This window comes from Parambassis ranga, chromosome 17, assembly GCF_900634625.1.
Source record: "Parambassis ranga chromosome 17, fParRan2.1, whole genome shotgun sequence".
Taxonomy (NCBI): Eukaryota; Metazoa; Chordata; class Actinopteri; family Ambassidae; genus Parambassis; species Parambassis ranga.
In genome coordinates this window covers 1,006,526-1,028,898 of record NC_041037.1, presented here as the reverse complement: position 1 = coordinate 1,028,898, position 22,373 = coordinate 1,006,526, and the positions used below count along the sequence as shown (strand labels likewise).

The 22,373-nt window shown below is 46.7% G+C and overlaps 1 protein-coding gene across 2 annotated transcripts in view; it reads right to left on the bottom strand.

The window, feature by feature from the left end:
- Positions 1–986: 986 nt before the first annotated feature.
- The window catches only part of LOC114450167 (neuropilin-1a-like), a 51,862-nt gene continuing 30,475 nt past the window's right edge, over positions 987–22,373 (bottom strand). The window contains exons 6-18 of one of the 2 annotated variants that reach the window (XM_028428136.1): positions 19,925–20,091; positions 14,007–14,162; positions 13,549–13,693; positions 10,138–10,313; positions 9,898–10,053; positions 8,471–8,615; positions 6,120–6,302; positions 5,729–5,773; positions 3,708–3,845; positions 2,403–2,707; positions 1,910–2,006; positions 1,673–1,717; positions 987–1,545 (exon numbers count right to left, since the gene is read on the bottom strand). In XM_028428136.1, coding sequence (XP_028283937.1) covers positions 1,271–1,545; positions 1,673–1,717; positions 1,910–2,006; positions 2,403–2,707; positions 3,708–3,845; positions 5,729–5,773; positions 6,120–6,302; positions 8,471–8,615; positions 9,898–10,053; positions 10,138–10,313; positions 13,549–13,693; positions 14,007–14,162; positions 19,925–20,091 — 2,033 coding nt within the window. In that variant the 3' untranslated portion in view covers positions 987–1,270. The remainder of the gene's footprint in view (positions 1,546–1,672; positions 1,718–1,909; positions 2,007–2,402; positions 2,708–3,707; positions 3,846–5,728; positions 5,774–6,119; positions 6,303–8,470; positions 8,616–9,897; positions 10,054–10,137; positions 10,314–13,548; positions 13,694–14,006; positions 14,163–19,924; positions 20,092–22,373) is intronic. The other variant, XM_028428137.1, reaches the window with a different exon arrangement.

Genomic DNA, 22,373 nt, shown 5'->3' with positions numbered 1-22,373 from the left:
GTAAAGATTTGGTGGTGAGCGGGCCGAGGCGTGACCCAGGTTCGACTGGAGAAAAAGTTTTAATGATGTGTAAAAAGAAAAAAAGGGATGAAAGGAGTTCTACAGTAAAAATGTGTGTTTCCAAATTTCAGCTGTCGAAACGAACCGAGGAGAAACGTTTACAAATCAAATCAAAAATATTGAAAGATTTTGAACTGGTGAAAGAAAAGTCAGACATTTGTAAACTCCCTAAAATATCAGCCAAAGGTTTGGAGTATCTGTGATGTTTCTGCTCTGATCAGTGCGTGAAGTTTAAGAAGGATGGACGGACGGACGGGGACTGAAAACATGTCTCTGGTCACCGGTCAGGGCTGACCCCCCCCAGAGCCTTCATCTCCGGATGTTCAGCTCCCACGCTGCTGGTTAGAAACAGTCACTCTGTGTGCCAGCAGGGGGCGATCCGTCCTCATTGTGAGGGGTTACCCTGTACGAAAAACACTGTCACAAGATGGCCGCCAGGTGGTTCCAGCACAGAAAGGATACTGCGGCACTGCGGTCTGTTTCTATAGAAAAGGGCTCAAATATATTAAAACCTATGTACAATATGTCGGATGTGTCATGTGCCATGGAGATGAGGCATTCAGGGCTCCTACAGTCTCCACTCAGAGCGGATTCATCACTGTCATCAAGGCATGAGGATCTACGATGATCTGACAGCACGACAACAACAAAAATAAACGTGGTTCATGTTTCCTGCGCAGGAACCCGGACGGAAAACAAGGCAACAGAAAAACTGGAGGAAAGAAAAGGCACTGTTGGAACTAGACGCGGGTCGACGGGTCAGGACGGTGCCCGCCTCACACACACACACACACACACACACACACACACACACTTAAGCCTGACACATACACACCTTCTATGCAGATGTATATGAATGTGACACACACTCTCACACTTAAGAGCCAGATATCAGAAAAGCAGATCAAACAAAAAATACTCGAATCTTTCCATAGACTTTCATCTGAATTGGTCTCAACACCAGCATGTGATACATGAAATCCACAGAGCACGCCGAAAAACAAATACTGTTCTTTTTTTTTGCTGTACAGATTCTTTATACACAGTGCCCCCTACAGGTCAGTCCCTTCCACTGCTGCCGCTCCTGAGAAATAAAATTACATCGGCTCACTTCCAGCCCACCCTGCTGCCGTCCCATTGGTGGGCCTCAGCCCTGTTTTCCTCTCGCATGATTGGCCGTATCAACGTGTCCACAGTGCCCTCTGGCTCCTCACGCCTCTGAGTAGTTAGTCTGTCCGTTCATCTTGTCCTTCTTTAGCTTCACGCCGTCCACCAGCTCAAAGTTATAGTTCTCCAGGGCGGATAAGTTCCTGTCCGTCATGCTGCCCTGCGAGCAGGCGCAGTAAAGGACCACGCCGCAGATGGCGCCCAGGAAGACGCCCAGCGCGGACATGGCGATGATGGTGATGAGGATGGGGTCCAGGGTCTTCAGCATGTTGCCCGGGCCGCCAAGCTCACCGGTCTCCTGAGGGTTAGAGTCCAAGGCTGCGAAAAAAATATGAAAACACAACACACCTAAATGTTAAAACTTTGATGTCATGTTTTCATTCTGTTGTATTGATAAAAAGTCCACGTGATGTGAAGTGAAGAGTCAGTGACGTGTGGTACTCACGTAGCAGGAAGATCTTAGTGGGTGGAGACGTCGGAGCTTCTGGGTCTGGAATAAAAAACAGAACTTCCTTTAGACTGAAGCAAAGTGACGTCAGGGGTCAGACAACAAAGGAACCAATCAATCGGATCAATACTGATCTGAGCCGATCATCATTATTTATCTGCAGACTCTTTAGAGATCCATATCGATCGTGATGTTTTATCAGGGAGGCCCAGGTGATGTGGACCGAACACACACCTTTGCAGTCCTCAGCGCTGAGCCCATCCAGGATCTGGATGTTGTCCACGGCGATGTGTCCGCCGCTGCGTCTGTCTGCGACGCCCTCCACCACCACCTGGAAATAACAACACACAGCCCGTCTGAGTCCGGAGCTTCAGCTGGAACATCAAACCTCAACAGATCAGGTTTAAAGGGTCATCTGGTATAAAGGCACCTCCTGTTGACGTCTCATTTTAAATGACGACAAATGAGTCGATTTTGGCGGAGACTGGTGGTCAGATAGTGGAACTGCAACACCTGCAGTAGCAGCTTTTTTTCAGTGCCGCCTTTCTAAGCTGTCGAGGTGCCAAATTAAAGCAAAAAGTTCCACTAAAAGGCTCAGACAGGCCCCAAGGAGCATTTCTTTTAATCAGATCTTATTAGAGACAAAAACTTCCAGCTAGTGGAGGAAAATCTAAAAAAGTAACCCTAACATTGACAGATTCTCATGTCTCGCCCGCGGCTCTGTTACCTGATAGGAGAAGCTGGAGTGCGGCAGTAGAACCCGGCCCTCCCTCCACCGGCTGCCCTGATGGCCGCTGACCGTCCACAGGATCTGCCCCTCCTCCGCCTCCCTGCGGTGCTTGATGTGAAGCGCGCCTGCGTGCTCGCCGAACATGTGGTACCAGAAGGACATGCACAAGTCCGAGTCCGGCGAGGTGATGGGCAGGCTGGCAAGCCTCGCCACCTGCTCCTCTTCATCATCTTCCTCTTCTTCAGTTTTACTGGGTGAGTCTGCCTCAGTCAGCTGCATGTAGATGAAGTTCCCAGGACCGCCTGCAGGGGGCAGCAAAAGACAAGATAAGACGTGAGCGTGCAGCGCAGAGAGCCTGTCGACATATTACTGCTGATTTATCGACTCTTTTAAAGGTTTGATTTCAAAATAAGAGCCGAGTGTAGCTGAACATCTCCGGTCCAGCTTGGAGACACAGTCGGGGGAAGTTTTCTGACGAGGACACAGTGTTGGCATCCTTCAGGAGAAAATCTGACTCGACATCACAAAGAGCTCATTTTTTAACTGGTGAACCGGTTAAGTCAAGAAATCAAGGTGAAATCATTCATTTCAGAGCTGCTGCTGTCGCCACGGAAACGTCCATCACATCCATCAGGCCTGAATGGAGAGAAGGCCAGAGAGCGGAGGCACGCGGTGATGAATGAAGCCTCAGAAAGTGGAGGATTCCAGGGCCACTGAAATGTCTTCAGGTTATTTTCTGTTGAAGTTTCAGCTCCACATCCTCCACAGACATGAGCATCCCGCTGCTGTTTGTGGGTGCTTTGAGTTAGAATATACTCACTGAACATCTGTCCTATCTTCTGTTATCTCTCCTTTATTAGACCTAAAGCATGTTTCTGAATCTGCAGTGTATGTATGTCAGCCTAAGCACAGGTTAACGCCTCGTGCTCTCGGCTGGTTTTGTGTGTTTTGTTGTTATTGCTGACACATCTTCCTGCTTTCTGTCTTCACACACAGCTTCGGGTCTTGTGATGGATTCCCCATGTTGATAAAACTTTTTGTCCTTGTGCACAGGAACAAGGTAAAGTGTCCAAAGGGGATTCGTTTTCACATCATCTGCATGTTTTCCTCATTTATTCAAACAGAAAATAGGCCCTGTTGTGAACTCCCTGCTGCACTACTCTGTGTTATTTAAAGCTTTGTTACTGGCACAAGAGCTTCACACAGACTTCTCACCAGCTGCAGCTCTCCCAGAGCAGCTGCTCAGTGCTGCTGGTTCAACAACAACCACAAAAAAACACAAAGGTGAGCTGTGTGCCCTACCTGTGTGGTCGAGGGTCAGTCCTCGGTGAACAGAAGGAGCCCCGTTGGTCTGGATGAGCCACTCGGCTCCTGTGCCAGCCTCTCTGGTCCAACCGCAGAACGACGAGAAGTCGAAGTTACAGGCGAACCACAAGTACGCTGCAGCAGAGAGACAACGTTAGAAGACAAACTCATCCATATAACAGGTGACAGTGTGGACTGTAAGAAGATGAATGACAAGACAGCACAGCAACAAACATCTGGATGGCCCCCTGGTGGCTGGCTGCAGTATTGGTCATTAACCCTGCCTCCTCCATGTTGGTGAATAGAACATAGGCCCAACTAAAGCCTAAAAGTATATATGTTGCCCGTATATTATTCTATCCAAGTGTATTTAAGTAGCTATTGTGACTAAAGATGGAGGAAGTAATATCGCGCTCAGCAGCCAACAGAGCAGTCGAGCTACAGGTGTGATGGGTGGATGTTTGGGCGGAACAGTCAGGATGTGGCTTCACCTCTCTCTACTGCACCGACTCTGAACCACATCATCTTTATATACAAACAACAGCTACCAGATGCATAAAGAGTCAAGTTTTACATGTGAAAAAGGGGAGGAGCCAGCCCCATAAGCTGACACATGTGCAGCCTCTGTACAGATGTTTGCACGGTGCTTTTGTAGATTTTGCCCCTTTCCTCTGTTACAAACCTGCCTCCAACCTCCAAAGATGTGTGTGGGTCCTCAAAGCCATCTCACAGTAGGTTTTTATTCTCAGATAACTTTAGAAAGATCTGAATCCCAAGAACTACGATTAACTGATGTAACACACAAGTAAAAAGTTCTTTTTTTCTAAAACCTCCGCAGAGCCAAACCCAGGGCAGCGCTGCAGTCTACGATCCTCTGTTTTCACTGACTAACCTGGTTCATTCAGCATGAAGACAGAGCTGCAGGCTGTAACATCATTATTAGAGATCTGCTCCTGCTGTACAGTGGAACCTGTGCCGCCTGTGGAAAGTATATGGCTCCAAACAAAAGGACAGAAAGAGCTGTGACTGTAAACTCATCGCGGGGCATTCCCCTCCACATCCTCAGCGACACACAACAACTACCACGTCACTGCTGATAGAAACCAGGCGCGTACATATGTTAGAGATCAGCACTCCGAGAGGGAAGAGACTGAGGAATGGAGGAGGAGGGCGGGGCGCCACCAACATCAGTGGATGTGGCCCCAACACAAAAAAAAACCCCAAACCCTGCCTGTGTCCCTGCCTGTTCCAGCAGCCGACTGGCGGCAGTGGTTCACCACAGCATCCAAATAACTGCAGCGTCTCTGCACAGTGGACATGTTGTTTCTAATAGGATGCAGAGATGACCGTGGAGCTGCCCCCCCCCTCCAACCACGAGCTGTCTTCACGCAATGCTTCAGCTAAGCTAATTGAGACCCAGGAGGCCTTTATTCTTCCTCTGCAGCTCTCACCACACCTCCATCTCTGTTACCTCCCTCTTCCTCCCTCTTCATCCTTCTCACGCCGCCTCTCTATTCACCCCTCCCGCAGCCCCCCCCCCTCTCTTTACTTCTTTGTGTCACTGTCTCAGCGGCCATTTTTCTACCTTTCAGCACATTCATTCCTCTCCCTCTTGGGCCGGTTGTTTACTCCAAATGAGTTGAATCTGGTGTATTCACTGGGGATGATAAACTGTGATGCACTGCTAAAATGTTGTAAGGCCGTTAATGACCAAAAACAAAGCACTGCTTGGCTGTGAGAGTGTGTGAGGAGCCTCTCTGTGCACCTGATGGTCCACAGTGTTATACCCACTAAACAACAGAATAAGCCCAAAGACTCCTGAAAAAAGCTGCACTTCAACACATCACATAGACTAAACTATTATTGCCCTACCACAGCAGCAGCATTTATCAGGAGTCGGCGTCATTGTTGAGTGTGTGCCTGTGGTCAGAGGCTGACCCTGAATGAAACAACGTGGATCTTTGTGTGTGAGCTGTGAGCGTTGGTAAACGTGGAGCAGATTGCAGTGAAATCCTCACCTGGTATGAAGTCCACGATGGTGTTAGTGGCCATGGTGCCTCCTGCTAAAGACAGATGGGACAGTCAGGGTGGAGTCAAAGGTCAGAGAGGCACATCCCACCCACACAGATGCCATCACAAACACCCCCCCACCCTCATGAAAAATCAATACCAGGCTAAGACTCTTAAACCTTCAGCACCACTAAACCTGCAGACAGGTTTGAAATGCACGCTTTGGTTTATTATTTATAATAAAAATCAATTTACACTGAAAGAAATCACTAGGCTTTGAAGTTTCCGACGGCACATGAATGCACCGTGTGCAGGAATCGAAAATATGATCAATTCTGATTCTAATAACAAACAGTAGGTCACATGACAGAGGGGCGGGGCTGAGCTTCGGTGGTTTACCCGTCACTACGTCGTAGTCTTCGGGCGCCTCGGTGTCGCTGCCGCAGTCCGGTCGTCCTTCTTCGCAGTCTGCGGTCAGCGTCGTGCCGGGGACTGTGGTCGGCGCCGTGGTGGTGGCGCCAAACGTGGTCATAGGAAGAGTGGAGGCGAGCGGAGTGGTCGGCGGGGCCAGGGTTGTTATTTCTGTGGAAGGACGTAGAAAAATCAATAAATGAAGTGATGACTGGTCATCAGATGTAGCAGACGTCCACATAATTTTTATTTTACATTTATGGTTTTTGATATGGGCAGAGTCATATCTGAGGCTCCTCAAAGGAAACAGATCAGTCAGTGGAAAGGACAGAAACTCTTGTATCTTGTTAAACTCTTCACAGTCTGCTGAGGTGTTTTTATGGAAATTCAACTGAATCTGAATTAGCATATGCAGGCGATGTAGAAAAAAAATCACAGATGGCCTGCATGTAATTAAACTTTGTAAGGAAGCGTGTTTCTGAGTGGGACGGAGGTTCTGCTCTCACAACAGGCAGCGAGAGTCGACGCTTTAACTGGAGGCGACGACGGAGCGTCTGATCGAGCTGCTGAAGCCGATCTGCAGCTTGTTAGTTTCTCTTTTTGAGTGCGAGCTCCGTGTTTTAGTGAAAACAGGAAGAGACTCATTAATGGAACACAGCTCTCCGATTAATTACCAGAAACACAGTGATTCAATAAGTAAACAGCCGGTTAAGTGCCAAACACCTTTAAAAAGTGCATCTAGTTTGTTTAACAGCATGTGTTGGACTCGCTCGGGGCACTCGAGGTAAAAGCTTTGTGTACGACGAGTTGGATGATTGAGCATGATCGCTGACACGTTGTGTGGTTGTATCTCAAGTGTACACATACATGTTCCTGTGTGTGTCTCCTGTGTGACAGTGTGTGACATCATCATGTGGAAGTGAAACAGTGAACGCCTATTTGTCACCCGTGATGCATTCAGGGACCACTGTAAAATTCAAATAGTGATGATTGGTGTTTAGCTGTGTAGTTTAATTTTAGTGAATGGATGTGTTGTTGCTATGGACTGAAAAAAGACGACAACAGCGCAGCAGGCGGAGCTCTTTGCAGTTGCAGCGCTCTGCACATGGACCCGTTTACTGTTGTTGGACTTTACAGGAGGAGCAGTGTTACATTTAGACTTTTATAGTTTGCACAAAAATGTGAGCTGCTGTTGTAAAAACGCCAGCAGCTGTGAAGTAAATGAGCTGCTCGTCACTTTCTCTCCACGCTGCTTCTCGCCTGACAACATGTAAACATGCAAACATTTAACGTTTCAGTGTCGATAAACAGGAAAACAGTTGGAGCTGAGACATTCATCGTTTTAATTCATTTAGCACTTTAGACACTTCCTGCTGATTCCATGTTCCTCTGAAATTCTTCATCATTCTTTCTGGCCGTCTTCCATCTTCTCTACTCTCTCTCTCTCTCTCTCTCTCACACACACACACACACACACACACACACACTCGTCTGCTCTGACTGATCCTTATCATTCTCCCAACAGGGCAACCAGATACTCCACCAGAGAACCTACTTCCTCCCTTCATCTGTTCCTCTCTCACCTCCTGTGAGAGGTCAAGCCTTGCCTCCCTCTCTCTCTCTCACACACACACACAGACACACACCATCAAGCTCAGACCACTGCAGCAGCACAGATAGTAGCCTGCCATGGCATGCGTCAGCTTTTCTCTCTCTCTCTCTCGTTCCACCACAGTCTGAAGTGTAAGCAGTTCACTGTTTAATGGCTGACCGGTTGGCTGAATGAGGACGCATTAATGCAAATAGATCTGGAAATGCTGTGTGCATGTTGAACATTTTAAATCCACATTTGCATTTTCCTGTTTTTTCCCCCCTAAAACAGGTAAAAGCTGAAAAACACACACTTCCTGTAGGAATCTGTCGTACAGACAGTGATCTGTGTGCGGCCGCAGCTGTTCCATCAACACATGATGACATACTTAGTTTTTTGTCATTGCAAATGTATATTGTTACATCTGTATGGACAGAAAGACGGATCATTCATCCTTTTTGTGGTTAAACATTAAAACAAACAAAAAATATATTGATTTCTGACTGAAATCAGAAAAACTCATCCGGCCACAGGAGCAGCTCAGTCCTCCACCTCAGCTCCTGTTAGCTCATGTTATTCTCTATGATTTATGAAAGCTGAGCACCTCACACAGCCAGAGCCAGAAACCACAGGAGCGCCCGCTCACGGCGGCCACGGTGCAACATCAGGATATTAAAGCGTTTTCTAGTGTAAACTGACCCAAACCTGTAAGAATCCCCCACGTTTCCATATTCAGAACAAATCTTACCGTCCAGCTCACAGCCCAGGACCTCCAGGCGGAGGCCCACGCCCTCGTTGGTGGCTCGCTCCGGGTAGATCCTGACAAAGCGGGTCAGAACTGGACCCATGGATCTGAGCTCCGGGGTGTCATGGTTCTGATTCCCGATGAATATCTAAGAAGGGGGGGGGGGGGATCACAAACATGTCTGACAGTGAGAAGGAATCAAACAATAACGCCCAGTGTTTCTGATCAGGCTTCGGTCGGGTTGATAAGAAACAAAAGGAAATCAGAACCAGAGGCCGTCCGTTCATATTTCCAGCACAGATGAAAGCTGTTACAGTCACACTGGGAGCCAAGCGGTGGGACAGCAAACATGGAATACACACTGCAGAGGTGATTTATTAAAGGCTGCAGTGTGGTGCTGAGGACGGAGTTTCATTTAACGCAGCCAAAGTGTGTCCAGGTGCAGCAGGTCAGCATGAGTGTTAGACCTGAACCCACACTGATCCTGCACACAGTCCATGAATGATTCCTTTTAGCTCTGTGTTGTGTGTTGTGTGTGTGTGTCTGTGCCACACAAATTCATTCTTAGATCAAAAATGTGCAAATGAACGAAGTCAAAGTTCTTTAATTTGGGACTAAAATTCATGTTTCGCTTGAAAGGCTCGCGGTGCAAACCAGAACTAAAGGCGACCACATCCGTATGTTTAATCCTCAAAGACCGCGGCTCTCACTTAAACCGTGATCCTCATTTTCTCCCAGCCCACTGTACACCCCAGGTACTGTAACATAATCCAGCAGGACTGCTGTTTCTGCTTAGGTAGGATACCCGACACACCGGCCTCTTACTGTACGTGCACTCATCTTTATGCATTAGCATGGTGTGTGTATAACACCCAGGCATGTATAAATACACGTATCGGGCCGGGCCTCTCCGATCCTTCCTGCCTCGTCTTTTGAAGAAGTTTATATAAAAAAAAAGACACAGGAAACAGAGCAGAGCGACAGAGAGGAGGGACGGAGGAGAATCCAGATCTCCGCCTGCAGTGAATCAGCGGGAGTCTGAGGGCCAGCCTCCGTCCCCCGCCCTGCCATCTGGAACACATAGAGGAGGATGTCCCACCAGCAGGGCCAGCTGGGGAGGGGAAGCCAGGTCTGGAGGGCACTGACATGAATTTCCTCTTGAGGATCAGAATAAAAGTTGAGAGGCCAAGAAAGTTCTGAAACTTCCAGAGCTGAATGTGTCGGATTTTCGACTCCATTGTTTTGATTTTGAATACATGAAGTTAAAAAGATCCTTTAGAGTTTAAGACGTCGACAGTTCTGACCTAAACATCGACATCCTGCTGTCTGCTCATTTTCTTACTTTTTTTTTTGGAGCTAAAACCTGTTTAATCACAATCTGCCTTCAGGGATTACAGATTACTGTAACGGGTTTTATTTCATGGAAGCACCTTGGGCTTGGTGGTGTTCTCCTCCTTCACGATGGTCCAGTCCTCTCCATCCAGGCTGTGCCCCACCTTGAACCTCTTCATGAAGACATTCCTGTCGCGGTGCTTCCCTCCCTGGATCACTACCCCGCTCACCATCTTGTCCTGGCCCAGATCCACCTGCCGGACAGTTAATATTAAAGTTCATAAGAGGCTGATGATTTGATTGGACCCATGATAAAAGCATGTGTCAGCGGTTCCCACCTGCAGCCACTCATTTTTGAAGGGCTGCTTGGTTTGCAGACCTGTCCAGCCCGATCTCCCTGTCAACAAGCGGGCGTTCTCTGCCACCCAGCCCCGGTCGGCATAGGACGAGGCACTGATCTGAGTGTCTGAGACCTGACCTGACACCATGCCCAACATCCCTGAACATGGGTAGTCTGCAGAGAGAGAGAGAGAGAGAGAGGAAGATGAGGAGAGGAAGGATGGTTAGAGAACTTTTTAAAGAGTCTGATAAGAAACGCCATCAGTATTTTGGCACTGCTTTAGTCAGCAGTTTGAGAGTGAGTGTGTGAGTGTGTGTGTGTGTGAGTGTGTGAGTGTGTGAGTGTGTGTGTGTGTGTGTGTGTGTGTGTGTGTGTGAGTGTGAGTGTGTGTGTGTGTGTGTGTGTGTGTGCCCTCTGGCTGCAGGGTTTCAACTCAGAAATACCCAAGAGTTGAATTGAACTCAACAAAGAATAATAAAGCTTTTACAAGGTTTAAAGGGACAGTCAGATATTCTGCGCCTGCAGAGCTGCTCCTGTTTTTACATCATAGATTAGTCCTACTCCTGGTTTTGAGGAATCCTGGTTATACATGCATGATACCTGGAGGACTCCAGTAGGTGTTTCTGAACATCCTGCTGGTAAAAACCTCATCAGGTGAATAACCAGGTGTCTTTGTTCCATGTAAACACCACGACTTCCTGGAGATGATCCAACCCAGGATCAGACACCAAACCTTCCAGAAACCATGACCTAAATGTTCACTCAACAAAATCCACACGCCGTCCTGTGAGCAGTGTTATGCAGGTACTACTTTCTACCAAACTACATTATCTGTATCAATCCGCAGATGTGTGATGTGTGATGGGATGTAAACGATAATGGCGTCTTCTCCAGTCCAGTCATGATGTTCATCACTGGTGGAGGCACTCTGTGTAGGTAAATGGAAAATAGTTCCAAAATGTTCAGGATCAAGTTTGTGATTTTTTGGATAGAGGTGGTTTCATTTCATCATACTGGAGAGAACGGTCGCTTCAAGCAGCACCACTGTTCCTCTGTACATGTTTTCAGGCATGGGTTCTGTTGGTATTTAAGAGGGTGGATGTTCCAAATCTCTGCTGTAGAGGTCAGGTCACACCAGCTGCTGTTCTGAGTGACTCTGGCCGTGAATGTGGGGTCGATGTCTTTCAACAGAATGAACTTGGGACGGTCAGATGGCTCCAGATTGGCAATACGTGACTTATTAAAATGCATAGAAAGCTTTTTTATTTAAGTAGCTGCTCTAAATTCAAGTAATCGAATCTTCGAATACAAAAATTAGATTTTATTTTACATCATACAAAAGCTTCTATTCTTATACTTGAACGAGGAAGGAAAGAAAAGTTTACGAGTCCGTCCGTCTCACAGCTTCAGAGGTCAAAAGGCAACGAGCGGCGGAATCCTTGGAACATGTTGGAGGTTCAAAGTCTCACCCTGTGGGCATTTGGACAGACTCGCAGTGGAAGGACATGTGACCTTGAGTGTATAATACAATCTGTTCATCAAGCAGCCCGGCCTGCTTTCTCTATTTTAAGTGGTTGAGTACCAGGAATGTTTCTGGGATGATGATAATAGGAAGAATTAAGCTTTAATGAAACAGGAAAATACTTGTACACAAAGGTTCGGTCATTGGGAGCCAAATTAAATCTGTCATCCTCAACAAGACGGATCTAATATCCGGGCTGGAGCGCTCATGGTCTGAGGGTGATGTTTGTGTTTGACAAATGCGTCCACTGTTATATCTGCCGTTTAACAACAGCTCCTGGGGATGTAAATTCTTCCACAATGTGAAAATACAGCCGCTCAGTGTTCTTTATGGGAAACCCCCCACAGGCTGCCTGTGTGTGTGTTCGCCTGTCTCCTCCTCGTCCTCTCAGGGATGGAAAAACTGGGCTAGATGTTTAAAAAAAAAAGTGAGCTCATGATCCTGGATTTGTTCACGTCTTTGCATGTTTTAGATTAGGAGCTGGTTTAAATCTGGATTAAATGTGGCTCAGTTTAACTTGTAGCACACACACACACACACACACACACACCTCCCTCAGCCGTGTCCCTATATCTCCTGAATCACCTGCCCGGCACTCTGCAGCCTGTTCTCTCTGAGTTAGAGCCTAATATCTGCTCCACTAAGCTCTCCTGCCGAGAGTCGCTCGTAGCACATCGAGCACCAAGGTTTATGTAATGTTAAGAGGATGAGTAATGAGGCAGGATGATTTCGCTCTGCTCCACGGTAATGAAATACGGTGTCCTTCTGTGGGAGTTTGTGCTCGCTTTGGAAGCGGTGATTATTTTAAATCAACGGCGAGCAGCAGGAGGTTTTCATCCAACAGCCAAAAAGATGTTCGTTTGATTCACGATGTGCAAAAGTGAGAAAATGTTAGAGGGAGAGTGTGTAAACCGGACAGAGCAGAGGAAGCTGAACTGTCCTCCAGGTTTGTTTCTAAGAAATACAGAACATTCGGTTTATATGAACGTGTACAAGATGATAATAAAAAACATGATGAACATTGTGAGCCGTGCAGTGGTGACATACTTTGTGTATTTGTGTGACTATGCTGCATGTTTAAACAAAATTAATGCTACAGAGCTAATTGTAAAGCAAAAATCAAGGCGTCAGGAGTGTGTGAGAGTTTGTGTAACGTGTGTGAGTTTGTGTTCCATGTGAGTTTGTGTTCCGTGTGAGTTTGTGTTCCGTGTGAGTTTGTGTTCCGTGTGAGTTTGTGTTCCGTGTGTGAGTTTGTGTACCGTGTGTGAGTTTGTGTTCCGTGTGAGTTTGTGTTCCGTGTTTGTGTTCCGTGTGTGAGTTTGTGTTCCGTGTGAGTTTGTGTTCCGTGTTTGTGTTCCGTGTGAGTTTGTGTTCCGTGTGTGAGTTTGTGTTCCATGTGAGTTTGTGTTCCGTGTTTGTGTTCCGTGTGAGTTTGTGTTCCATGTGAGTTTGTGTTCCGTGTGTGTTTGTGTTCCGTGTGTGTTTGTGTTCCGTGTGTGTTTGTGTTCCGTGTGTGTTTGTGTTCCGTGTTTGTGTTCCGTGTGAGTTTGTGTTCCGTGTGTGTTTGTGTTCCGTGTTTGTGTTCCGTGTTTGTGTCTGTGTTCTGTGTGTGAGTGTGTGTTCCATGTGAGTTTGTGTTCCGTGTGAGTTTGTGTTCCGTGTGTGAGTTTGTGTTCCATGTGTGTTTGTGTTCCGTGTTTGTGTTCCGTGTGAGTTTGTGTTCCGTGTGTGAGTTTGTGTTCCGTGTGAGTTTGTGTTCCGTGTTTGTGTTCCGTGTGAGTTTGTGTTCCGTGTGTGTTTGTGTTCCGTGTGTGTTTGTGTTCCGTGTTTGTGTTCCGTGTTTGTGTCTGTGTTCTGTGTGTGAGTGTGTGTTCCGTGTGTGTTTACCTGATGTTCTGCAGCCGTAGATCTCAAAGCGCATGCAGATGCCCTGCTCCCAGGTCATGGGGCGGATGCGGATGTAGCGAGCCAGAGTCTGTTTAGGGAGGAACGCCCGGACTTCATCTGTTGGGTTGTGGTTCCCCTGAAAGATCTAAACAAAAAAAAAAATAAGATGACAAAAAGAGTCAAATGCACGCAGCTGTTTGTGACATGTTTGTCAGTTTCTCTCTGCACCGAGCAGAAAACAGCAGCAGGGTCCTTTCAGGAAATGAATTCTGGCGGCGCTGAGAGAAGAAGCGGGCTGTAGAGAGACCTTCAGGCGAGGCTCAGATTAGGCGTGAAGCCAAACGCTGCCCCTCAGCCTTGGAAAACATTGATTCAGCCATCTGCCTCATCGATTAGGATGCAGAGTCCTTCATTACTCATCAGTATTAGGTAGATGAGCATAAATGACTCGTCATTACCTTCTGCTTGGAGCCCTCCTTCACGGTGACCCAGTCCTCTCCGTTGGAGCTCAGGTCCACTTTGTACGAGTGGACAAAGTAGTGCTTCCTGGTCTCTTTAGAGATCGCACCCTGAGTCCCGATGGCTGTGATGAATCGGAGAAAGCCCAAGTCCACCTGGAGGTGCAAGTGAAGACAAGGACAGGGTCAACACTTTAAGAATTCTCTGCACATCAACACCACAACCCTGTCCTGCTGCACGGGACAGCACGGCTCACATCTCATTAATTATCCTGAGATCCCTCCACAAGCAATAAGACAGTGAAAAATCAGAGCAGGACGCTGGAGAGATCTCCAGCCCCATTTGTTAACACAGCCCCCTCTCTGCCACTTAAAGACCTTCACAGAAACATTATAAGCCAGCATAATCCACCAGCAAACTGCTGACGAGGGTTCCAAGTAATGAAGACTCTCCTTAATCATTTCACCCGGCTGAGACGAGGGGCTGAAAATCCTCTCAGTCATTTCAGAGGAGACAACAAACCCAGAAGATTTCAGATGTGAAGTTAACTTTAAATAAAAGCTGTTATTAAATATTTATCTACAATCAAACCTTTCTACAACAGAAGCATGGCCTGATTTTAGGTCCTGTATTCAGGTGGGCTGAGTCTGCCATTCACTGAGTGTGTGTGTGTGTGTGTTTATGCTAAGCTAGGCTAAACGTGTTCTGAATTTGTACTTGTGTTTGTAGTCTTTGAACCTGAAGTTGACCGACCTCGGCTGAAGACAACTTTAAATGAACCTCTGTCTGAATGTCTGAGTGTCTGAGACTAAACTTATCGTCTTGTGACTCTAACAAAGTATCAACAAAACTCATTTATTCACTTTTACACAGCGTCACAGTGCGACTCGGTTCATGTTTTTTAACTTTAATAATCAAATTAAATCTTTTTTTATCAGCAGTTCAAAGAAAATGAAGTCCCAGCGACACTATCACAGATCTTAGTAACACTTCTGTTTTTTTCCCCCCTCCATAATAATAATATGATCTAAGGGTTTAAAAACAGATAAAAAAGAGAGACGTCTGACTGCAGAGTCCAAAACCAAAGACAGCGATAGGACAAAGATTAATAAAGTGATAGTGATCAAAGAGAGCGGCAGCGATAACAGGCTCTTCCAGTGGTCTTTATATTGTCCACAGAACACTCATGCTTATCTAAAATTCAGGATACAGAGCGTGCAGCTCCACATACAGTCCGAAGCATGAGAGGAATTCATTTAAATGAAGCGTCACTCCACTTCAGTCCACTCAAAGCGCTTGTTGAGTTTGTAAATGATCACTTGCTGCCAATATATACGCTCAATGCTTCAGCAGCAAGCCTGTAGTGAATGGTGTGAAATTATTTTACCATGCAGACGTTGCCACAGTCACACAGAACATGTGAAGGCCCCGAAGGCCGAGCTTTAGCAGAAAATAGCTTCCCGCAGGTCTGTGTGGGCCCGCTGACTGACAGGGGACCCCTGGGAAACTGCTCCGCAGCACTCCCAGCTCTGCTCCCGCCTAAATTCCCACGGGATGCATCCCAACGTATCCATTATGCAAACAGCAAGCGACAAAGAGGCGGCGTGCGGAAGATTTGTTGTGAAATGATAAACAAGAAGCTCGTTAAAACATAAAAGCTGGGTTAAGACTGGAATGTGAGCGGAAACACAGGGCACTGAGAAAAGGATCAGTACCATGGAGTGATAGAGTATTTTTAAATGTTTAAATATTTGATAATTATTTTAACAAAGCTGTTAAAATAATGGTAAACTAAGTCTGAATATGATGAGCCAAGGAAGCAGGAAGCAGCTCTCGAGGCAGGACACAAAAACAAAGCGAGACTCAAAGCGAGTATGTTGGGACTTTAGTTAAATAACATCACTGACAGCTTCCAGATGTGACATTTTGAATACTGTAAAATATAAAAGCAACCTCCAGCTTAGCTTTTGGAAAGTGGGGTTTTTCTTTGTGCACAGATTAGGCAGATAAGAGCAAAAATGGCCGCTCAAGGAGCTCTCAAGGAGACTGAAGATGCTTTTTAATGTCTTGTCATAACACGTCTTGTCCCTTTATCTCAACAAATGTGCATCATTTAATCCCCCCCCCCACCTCACATATTTCACTGGAGTTGATGGTGCTGTCCCAGTTCTAACTGTAAAAAAGGCCTCAGCGTGTACAGTAATCCTCTGACCGCCACTGCACACTTCCTCCTCCATCAAGTGACTGAAGGTAATTGCTCTTCCATCTTCTAATTGCTCGACACTTGGCCTCGCCTGCTGCTTGTGCCACAGAAAATAGTCACACTTAAGAGCTTTTTAATGAAGGGAACAAAAATGCAGGAATGGAGACATAACTCAGTCCACGTGTGGCTAAATGAGAGTGAACACAAACACCGCCGCTTCCTGCCAACACAGGACGCTGCTTTAAAGCCGTGATGGTAGAAGACACAGAGCCTCAAAGACTCACATGATCCTACATCTGCCTGAAAAAGGCCAAGCAGCCACTTCAGGGGCTGAAAGCTGAAGCTGATGCAAACAGCCGAGTCCATCCACATAGACCTCCATGTTAAATGTCCACACATCCATCATTTATATGGCCCAATATCTAAACCTACACACCATCAACATAATGGCCAGTCACATGCTAATGCTTCTGTTGGGACTTTAATGTGATCATGAGTCTGCTGACAGACCTTCTAACCACCAGCTCCTCGCTGGCACTGAGCAAAGAGGAATTCTCTCCCCCCTCACTTTGAGTCAGCAGCCTCGAGGTCTCCATCCAAAGATGAACAACAGGCTAATCAGATCTACGTTATTTCCTTTGATGAATGACACGACTGCGTCTTTTTTTTTTGTCTTTCCACTCACTGATTAAGAAATCAGATTAATGCTTAGCAGCCACCAGCATGGGAAACTCTTCAGAAGAGGCTTCATGTGAGTGAGGCTCCTCTCTGTTCATGATATTTTCCAGGTTTGGGAGTTCACTGTGGCGCGACCCTTGAATGTCCTCTGGAGGATCTTTAGTCTTTCAATTTGCTCCATCTACACCCCCCCCCCCCCCCTCCAAACACCCCGACCCGCCCCGCTCACAAGAAGCCTAAATGTGTTCTCCAGATGCACAATGCTGAGCTCTTCCTGGTGGCGTCAAGGAGATCCTGAAGACAAACGGCAGGGCGTCTATAAATACCTGAAGTCAGGAGAGGAAGGAAGCCTTTCCTGGGCTTACATCACTGCTCTCAACAACACGTCAATTCACCACAAGCCATGAAGACGCTGTGTTTGGAGTGGGATAATGTGTGACTTTAGTCCTTTTTTAGTGTCAGATTTAAGTTTTTGGGACACTTTTTGTCTTTTAAATGAAGCCAGGTGGCTTGAAAATCATTTTTAAATTGATTTCTGATCAATAATTTTGACATTAAAGGTTCCTGCTGTGTTCACCTTTAATTCCACTTGTCAATAACATTTGCAGATCATGCCAGAGTTTCCCATTTAATCCCAAACATCCCCCCGCTGATGAGATGAGTCACCGTGGTGCAAATTATGAATACAGATTTATCACAAAGTTAAATAATGAGCTCAGTGTCTGCCACCGTCCAAACTGCCACCGGGTATCATCAGACAACATTATGAATAGTAACCTGGAAACAGTATCACTAAAATATGAATGCCTTTAAATGAATAATAGAGGTGTTTGTTCCGCAGAGGAAGAGGCGGGCACGAAAAAAATTAACTAAGTCATAATTTCTTCTCAAGTAAGATGAATCGTGAGCCGGGAGGCAGAGCCGCGGCGTGCAGAGGTGGCCGCGCACCACGCTTAATCAAATAAAATGGAAAACTCTCCTCACAAAAACCAGCAGTCATAACTCAAACGCCGCGGTGCTGGTTCGGAGGCTATAAATCACTGTGGCAGTGGGACGGTCTGCTGTTCCTTCAGCTTTACACACACACAGCGGCCTTCACACCCCGAACTGGACTGGGAAGATTCTTGATTCCAGCTGGAGACCTGAGCGTGTGACTGAGAGGCTGCAGAAGAAAAGCTCATGACTGGCGAGCTGAGTGAGGAGTGGCGTCACCTCCTGCAGAGTCCATGGATCGGAGTGAAGCCTACGCTAAACCAATAAACCTGCAGTTCCCCTCACAGCCTCTAGGGGAAGGGGTCCAAAAGTGATGTGTACCTTCCCACAGACAGTAGATAACCGTAACCTGAACACGGCCGCATTATGAACACTGCATGTTGGATGTGACCTCCAGGTAAACCCGGCCTCTCTGTACGTACACTAGAAACCCATTAACCTCCATTAAAATGCTGCCCTTCATATCCTACCATCCCACAGGGCTCAGCTGTGAGCCAGTAGCTAAAAGAAGTCCCCAGACAGACAATAGAGAGCTCCGAGCACTAATCCAGCACCGAGGCCGGCTTCCTGCTGTAACCCCGCAGGAAGGAAGTGAGGGTCTGCTCTTATTGCGCGGGGCATTGTGAGTCTTCCTCTATGAGTTCCTGTCCTGGACAATGGGAACTGTCCTGCACGCCAGCCGCACCTCTCACATCTCACCTACAATTACATTTTCTTTTTCTATATTAAGAAAAACAAACGTTTGTTTACATTTTCAGAGGCCAGCAATAACAACAGAGCCAGGACTCGTGAGGACCTCTGCTGATGACGACCGGTGGTTCTGTCTCATCATCTCGAGCCAAAAGGAATTCTAAACAAATCAGGTCTCTGGTTCCGGTAATTTTAGCTAAACGTGACGGCCTGCATTCTTCTGCAGAGTCGTACAAAAACACAGGAAAAAACACTGCCGGGCGCCTGACTCTGTTCATAGGTGATAAACCTTCATGAGTCATCATGGGTGCATGTTCGTCCTTGTTTTTAAATTAAGTTAAAAAAGTCATTCCTGCCTGTAAAAAGGAAAAAATCTGCTTTACCAATAAAATATAAAATCAGTGGCAGCAACAGAACAGAGCTACAAACCAACCTGAGCTCAGCTTCAAGTGATTCTTTGCTGGTATCTGTACATTCCCTCACTGTTATAAAATCTCAAATCTACATGTTGCTCTGTGCACAGCATCTACCTCAATCCTCTGAGCTTCAGGATAGTCAGTAGAGTTTCAGCTCCACCATGACTCAGTTTTAGTCACTTTTGTCTGAAGTAACCCTCCCTGCTGATCAGTGCTTTGTAACCACAGAAACAGACCGTCTGCGACAACACATGCAGGAGGCTAAAATTAGCTACATGCAAACTTACAGGCTGGTGAAAGGTCATTTTATTTTGTTTTTAATCTTTATCAAAGTCTTTTGGAACAAAGAAATATGCATATGAGCACTGCAGCAGCAACTATTGTGCCTATAACAGAACGATTGGTGGTGGTGTGTTTCTGACACAGATTCCCACTGTTTAATGGTATTTTATAAAAGTCCATGTTAACTGTAGGTGTATGTGGACGGAGCACGGCCTGTTGTGTGGTTTAAACTCAGGTCACAGCTAAAAGATGCAGAAATCACCAGCAGAGCTTTGATGACTGCATGCTGTCAGATTTCACAATGAGGATAAGAAAAGCCCACTGTGCTGGAGCAGGAGGCTCTGATCAATAATGTAAGCGTCTTTCCTCCATCTAGCGTCCCTGTGACGCGCCGAGGAGCGGGACAAATGAGTGAACAATATTCAGACCAGATGTGAGCAGCAGCATCTCAGCAGCACAGTCCCGTACAAACGGAGGAAGGCTGGTTCTCCACGGGGAAATACTCGGATACTCATTTTAACATCAGACTCAGAAAACGTGACGTCACAGCCTGTCGTTACTCTCTTATGTTACTCTCTTATGTAATCCAGTTTTAATCATTTCATAATGTATGTTTATGTATTTTCTTCTATTCTGAGCCTTGATTTTAACCGACCTGTATCCACTCCCTGACGGTGTCGTCTGACGGCGTCCAGCCGTTCTCCAGGTAGTTGAGACGGGAGCGCTCCGGGGACCAGTTGGAGTTGTACTGGGAGGAGGCGGTGATCTGATCTGAAGAGATTTCTCCTGACTCCATGCCCATGGGCTCCATGCAAGTGAATTCTGCAAGAAGACAAAAAAAGTTTCACAGAAGTTCCACTGCACAAACCTCTCCTTCAGCGTGAGGCTGAAAACACACATCAGTCGATGGATGAACTACAAGCTGTCTTTGCTAATGACTGAATTTGTCATTAATCTCTAAAAACTGGGCCATCATTCATCTGTGTTCATTCTGAGTCAGACAGGAAAGCACTGGAGTGAGTCCTTGATCCCTGCTGGGAAACCAACGAGGGGTCGCTTCAAACAGCAGCGATGGTGACGGTTTGTTTCTAACACTTGATGACTGTGCGCTCGCTGTGTGCAGACACACGGGCTGGAAAACTAAAAAATGCTCCTGAATCTCAGACCAGCAGCAGTAACTGATCTCCACAGCTTAGAGACTGTAAAAACCCTAAACCCCCTCAGCACCTAACAGGACTTTTTCATTTAGCTGAGAAATTATTTCATTTATTATTTCATTTCATTTATAAAATGAATAAAATGAAATGAAATGAAGTTCTTCAGAGCCAATCCATCATGTTTGTTATTAATCAAGTAAAGAAAGGGAAAAGTCTCAGCTTCGGTTTAGACCGAGTGCTGACTGCATCCATATTATGAACAGGGTTTCATCCAGAGACAGATATAAACACACACTAACCCACACACACACATGCTGCAGCTGTAATGTGTGAACGTTCAGCTCTGATTTGGAGATTTTTCGATGTTTATCAGAAGGCAGAGACGTGTACAATCTCTCAGTCTAATGAAACACACGTTGTGCTCAGTGTCAGCGTCCATGAAGCAGCAGCGTCCACTCTAACAGCAGGAGGCCGGGGAAGGAAGAGGGAGGGCGGACGAAAGGAAGTATCTGTGTGTGTGTGTGTGTGTGTGTGTGTGGGAGGGCTGTCTGGAGACACAGGGTCTGCCAGACTGACACAAACACACTGCATCATTCCAAGTTCCACAAACAAATTGGGAGAGAAAGTTGCTTCCAACTTTTGTTTCTTTAACTTGACAGTTTTCAGACTGAGCCGTGTTATTCAGAAGAACCGGAGAGCTCTGAAACCACAGCCAGACGCTGAGTAAACACTAAATATTATCAGTTCATCCTGTGAAGCCTTCGTCCTCCTCAGCTCAGCTCTCAGCTCCACAAACTCTTTCCTTCACTCTATTCTTCACCTCTCTGTCTCCCTCACAGCAGGTGCGAGGGACAAACAGCCCCCCCCCCCTCCACCTTTCCATCTAAAAGGAAAGAAAGGACATAAATCCCCCCCGATGGCGTCTCAGCTGATCAAAGGCTCTGCTGGAGGCAGCTTCTGGTGGTGATGGCCCGGGCAGAGCGGGATGGAACGCCGTAAATCCACTGCAGGATATCTGCGTTTTATTTCCTCTGTGGCAAAGAGGCGCAAAGGACCAGGACAAAAGGCCACTCTGGGTGCAGAGAGGAGTGCAAGGAGTGCTATACAGCAACACCCACAAAAAGCCCCTGATGGGAGTCCTAGTTTACAGCAGGATAGTTTTATAAAGTGGAAAGACAACGTGTGTCAGCGCTGATGTTACATACTCCTGAAGACGGAGACGAGTTTGTAATGGTTCTTAAAGCCAAGAACGGGCTCCACTATCCCTGAGCCTCAACGTAGCTGTGCTGCCGAGTTAAGCTGCTGTGGGACCTCCACATGCTCTACTGAGCGGCGGCCATCTTTGTCCTCTGTGATGTATGTTTCCTCCTCTCTGTCCCATCTACTTCCTCTTCTTCTCCTTCACCCAGCCAACCGACAGCAGGAGGGTCTCCCCTCATGACCCGGGTCCTGCTCAAGGGTTCTGCCTGTTAAAGAGGAGTCTTTCTGCCTGTCTGGGGGTCAGACTCTGTTAGGTCCCAAGAGACAGAATATAAGTGAATTACACCACTTCCTGGTCGACTGGGAGCCTTTTCCCTCCACATCTCTGTCCTGATAAAAACAAATTGCAGCTCTGTTCAACATAACACCCAGTAAAGCCGAGCTGGTTGTGTGTGTGTGTGTGTGTGTGTGTGTGTGTGTGTGTGTGTGTGTGTGCGCGCTCTCAGACATACTAAACAACATTTTTTTGTATTTATCTCAGGCGTGTATACAGTATCTGAGACATGCAGACTACATCCATGTATTCTCAGATTGTCTTCAACATTAGAGTGCACACACACACACACACACACACACACACACACACACACAGACACACACACACACACACACACACACACAGACACACAGACACACACACAAGCTGACAACACCCACATCTTCTGCCAATGGCAACAACAAACATGG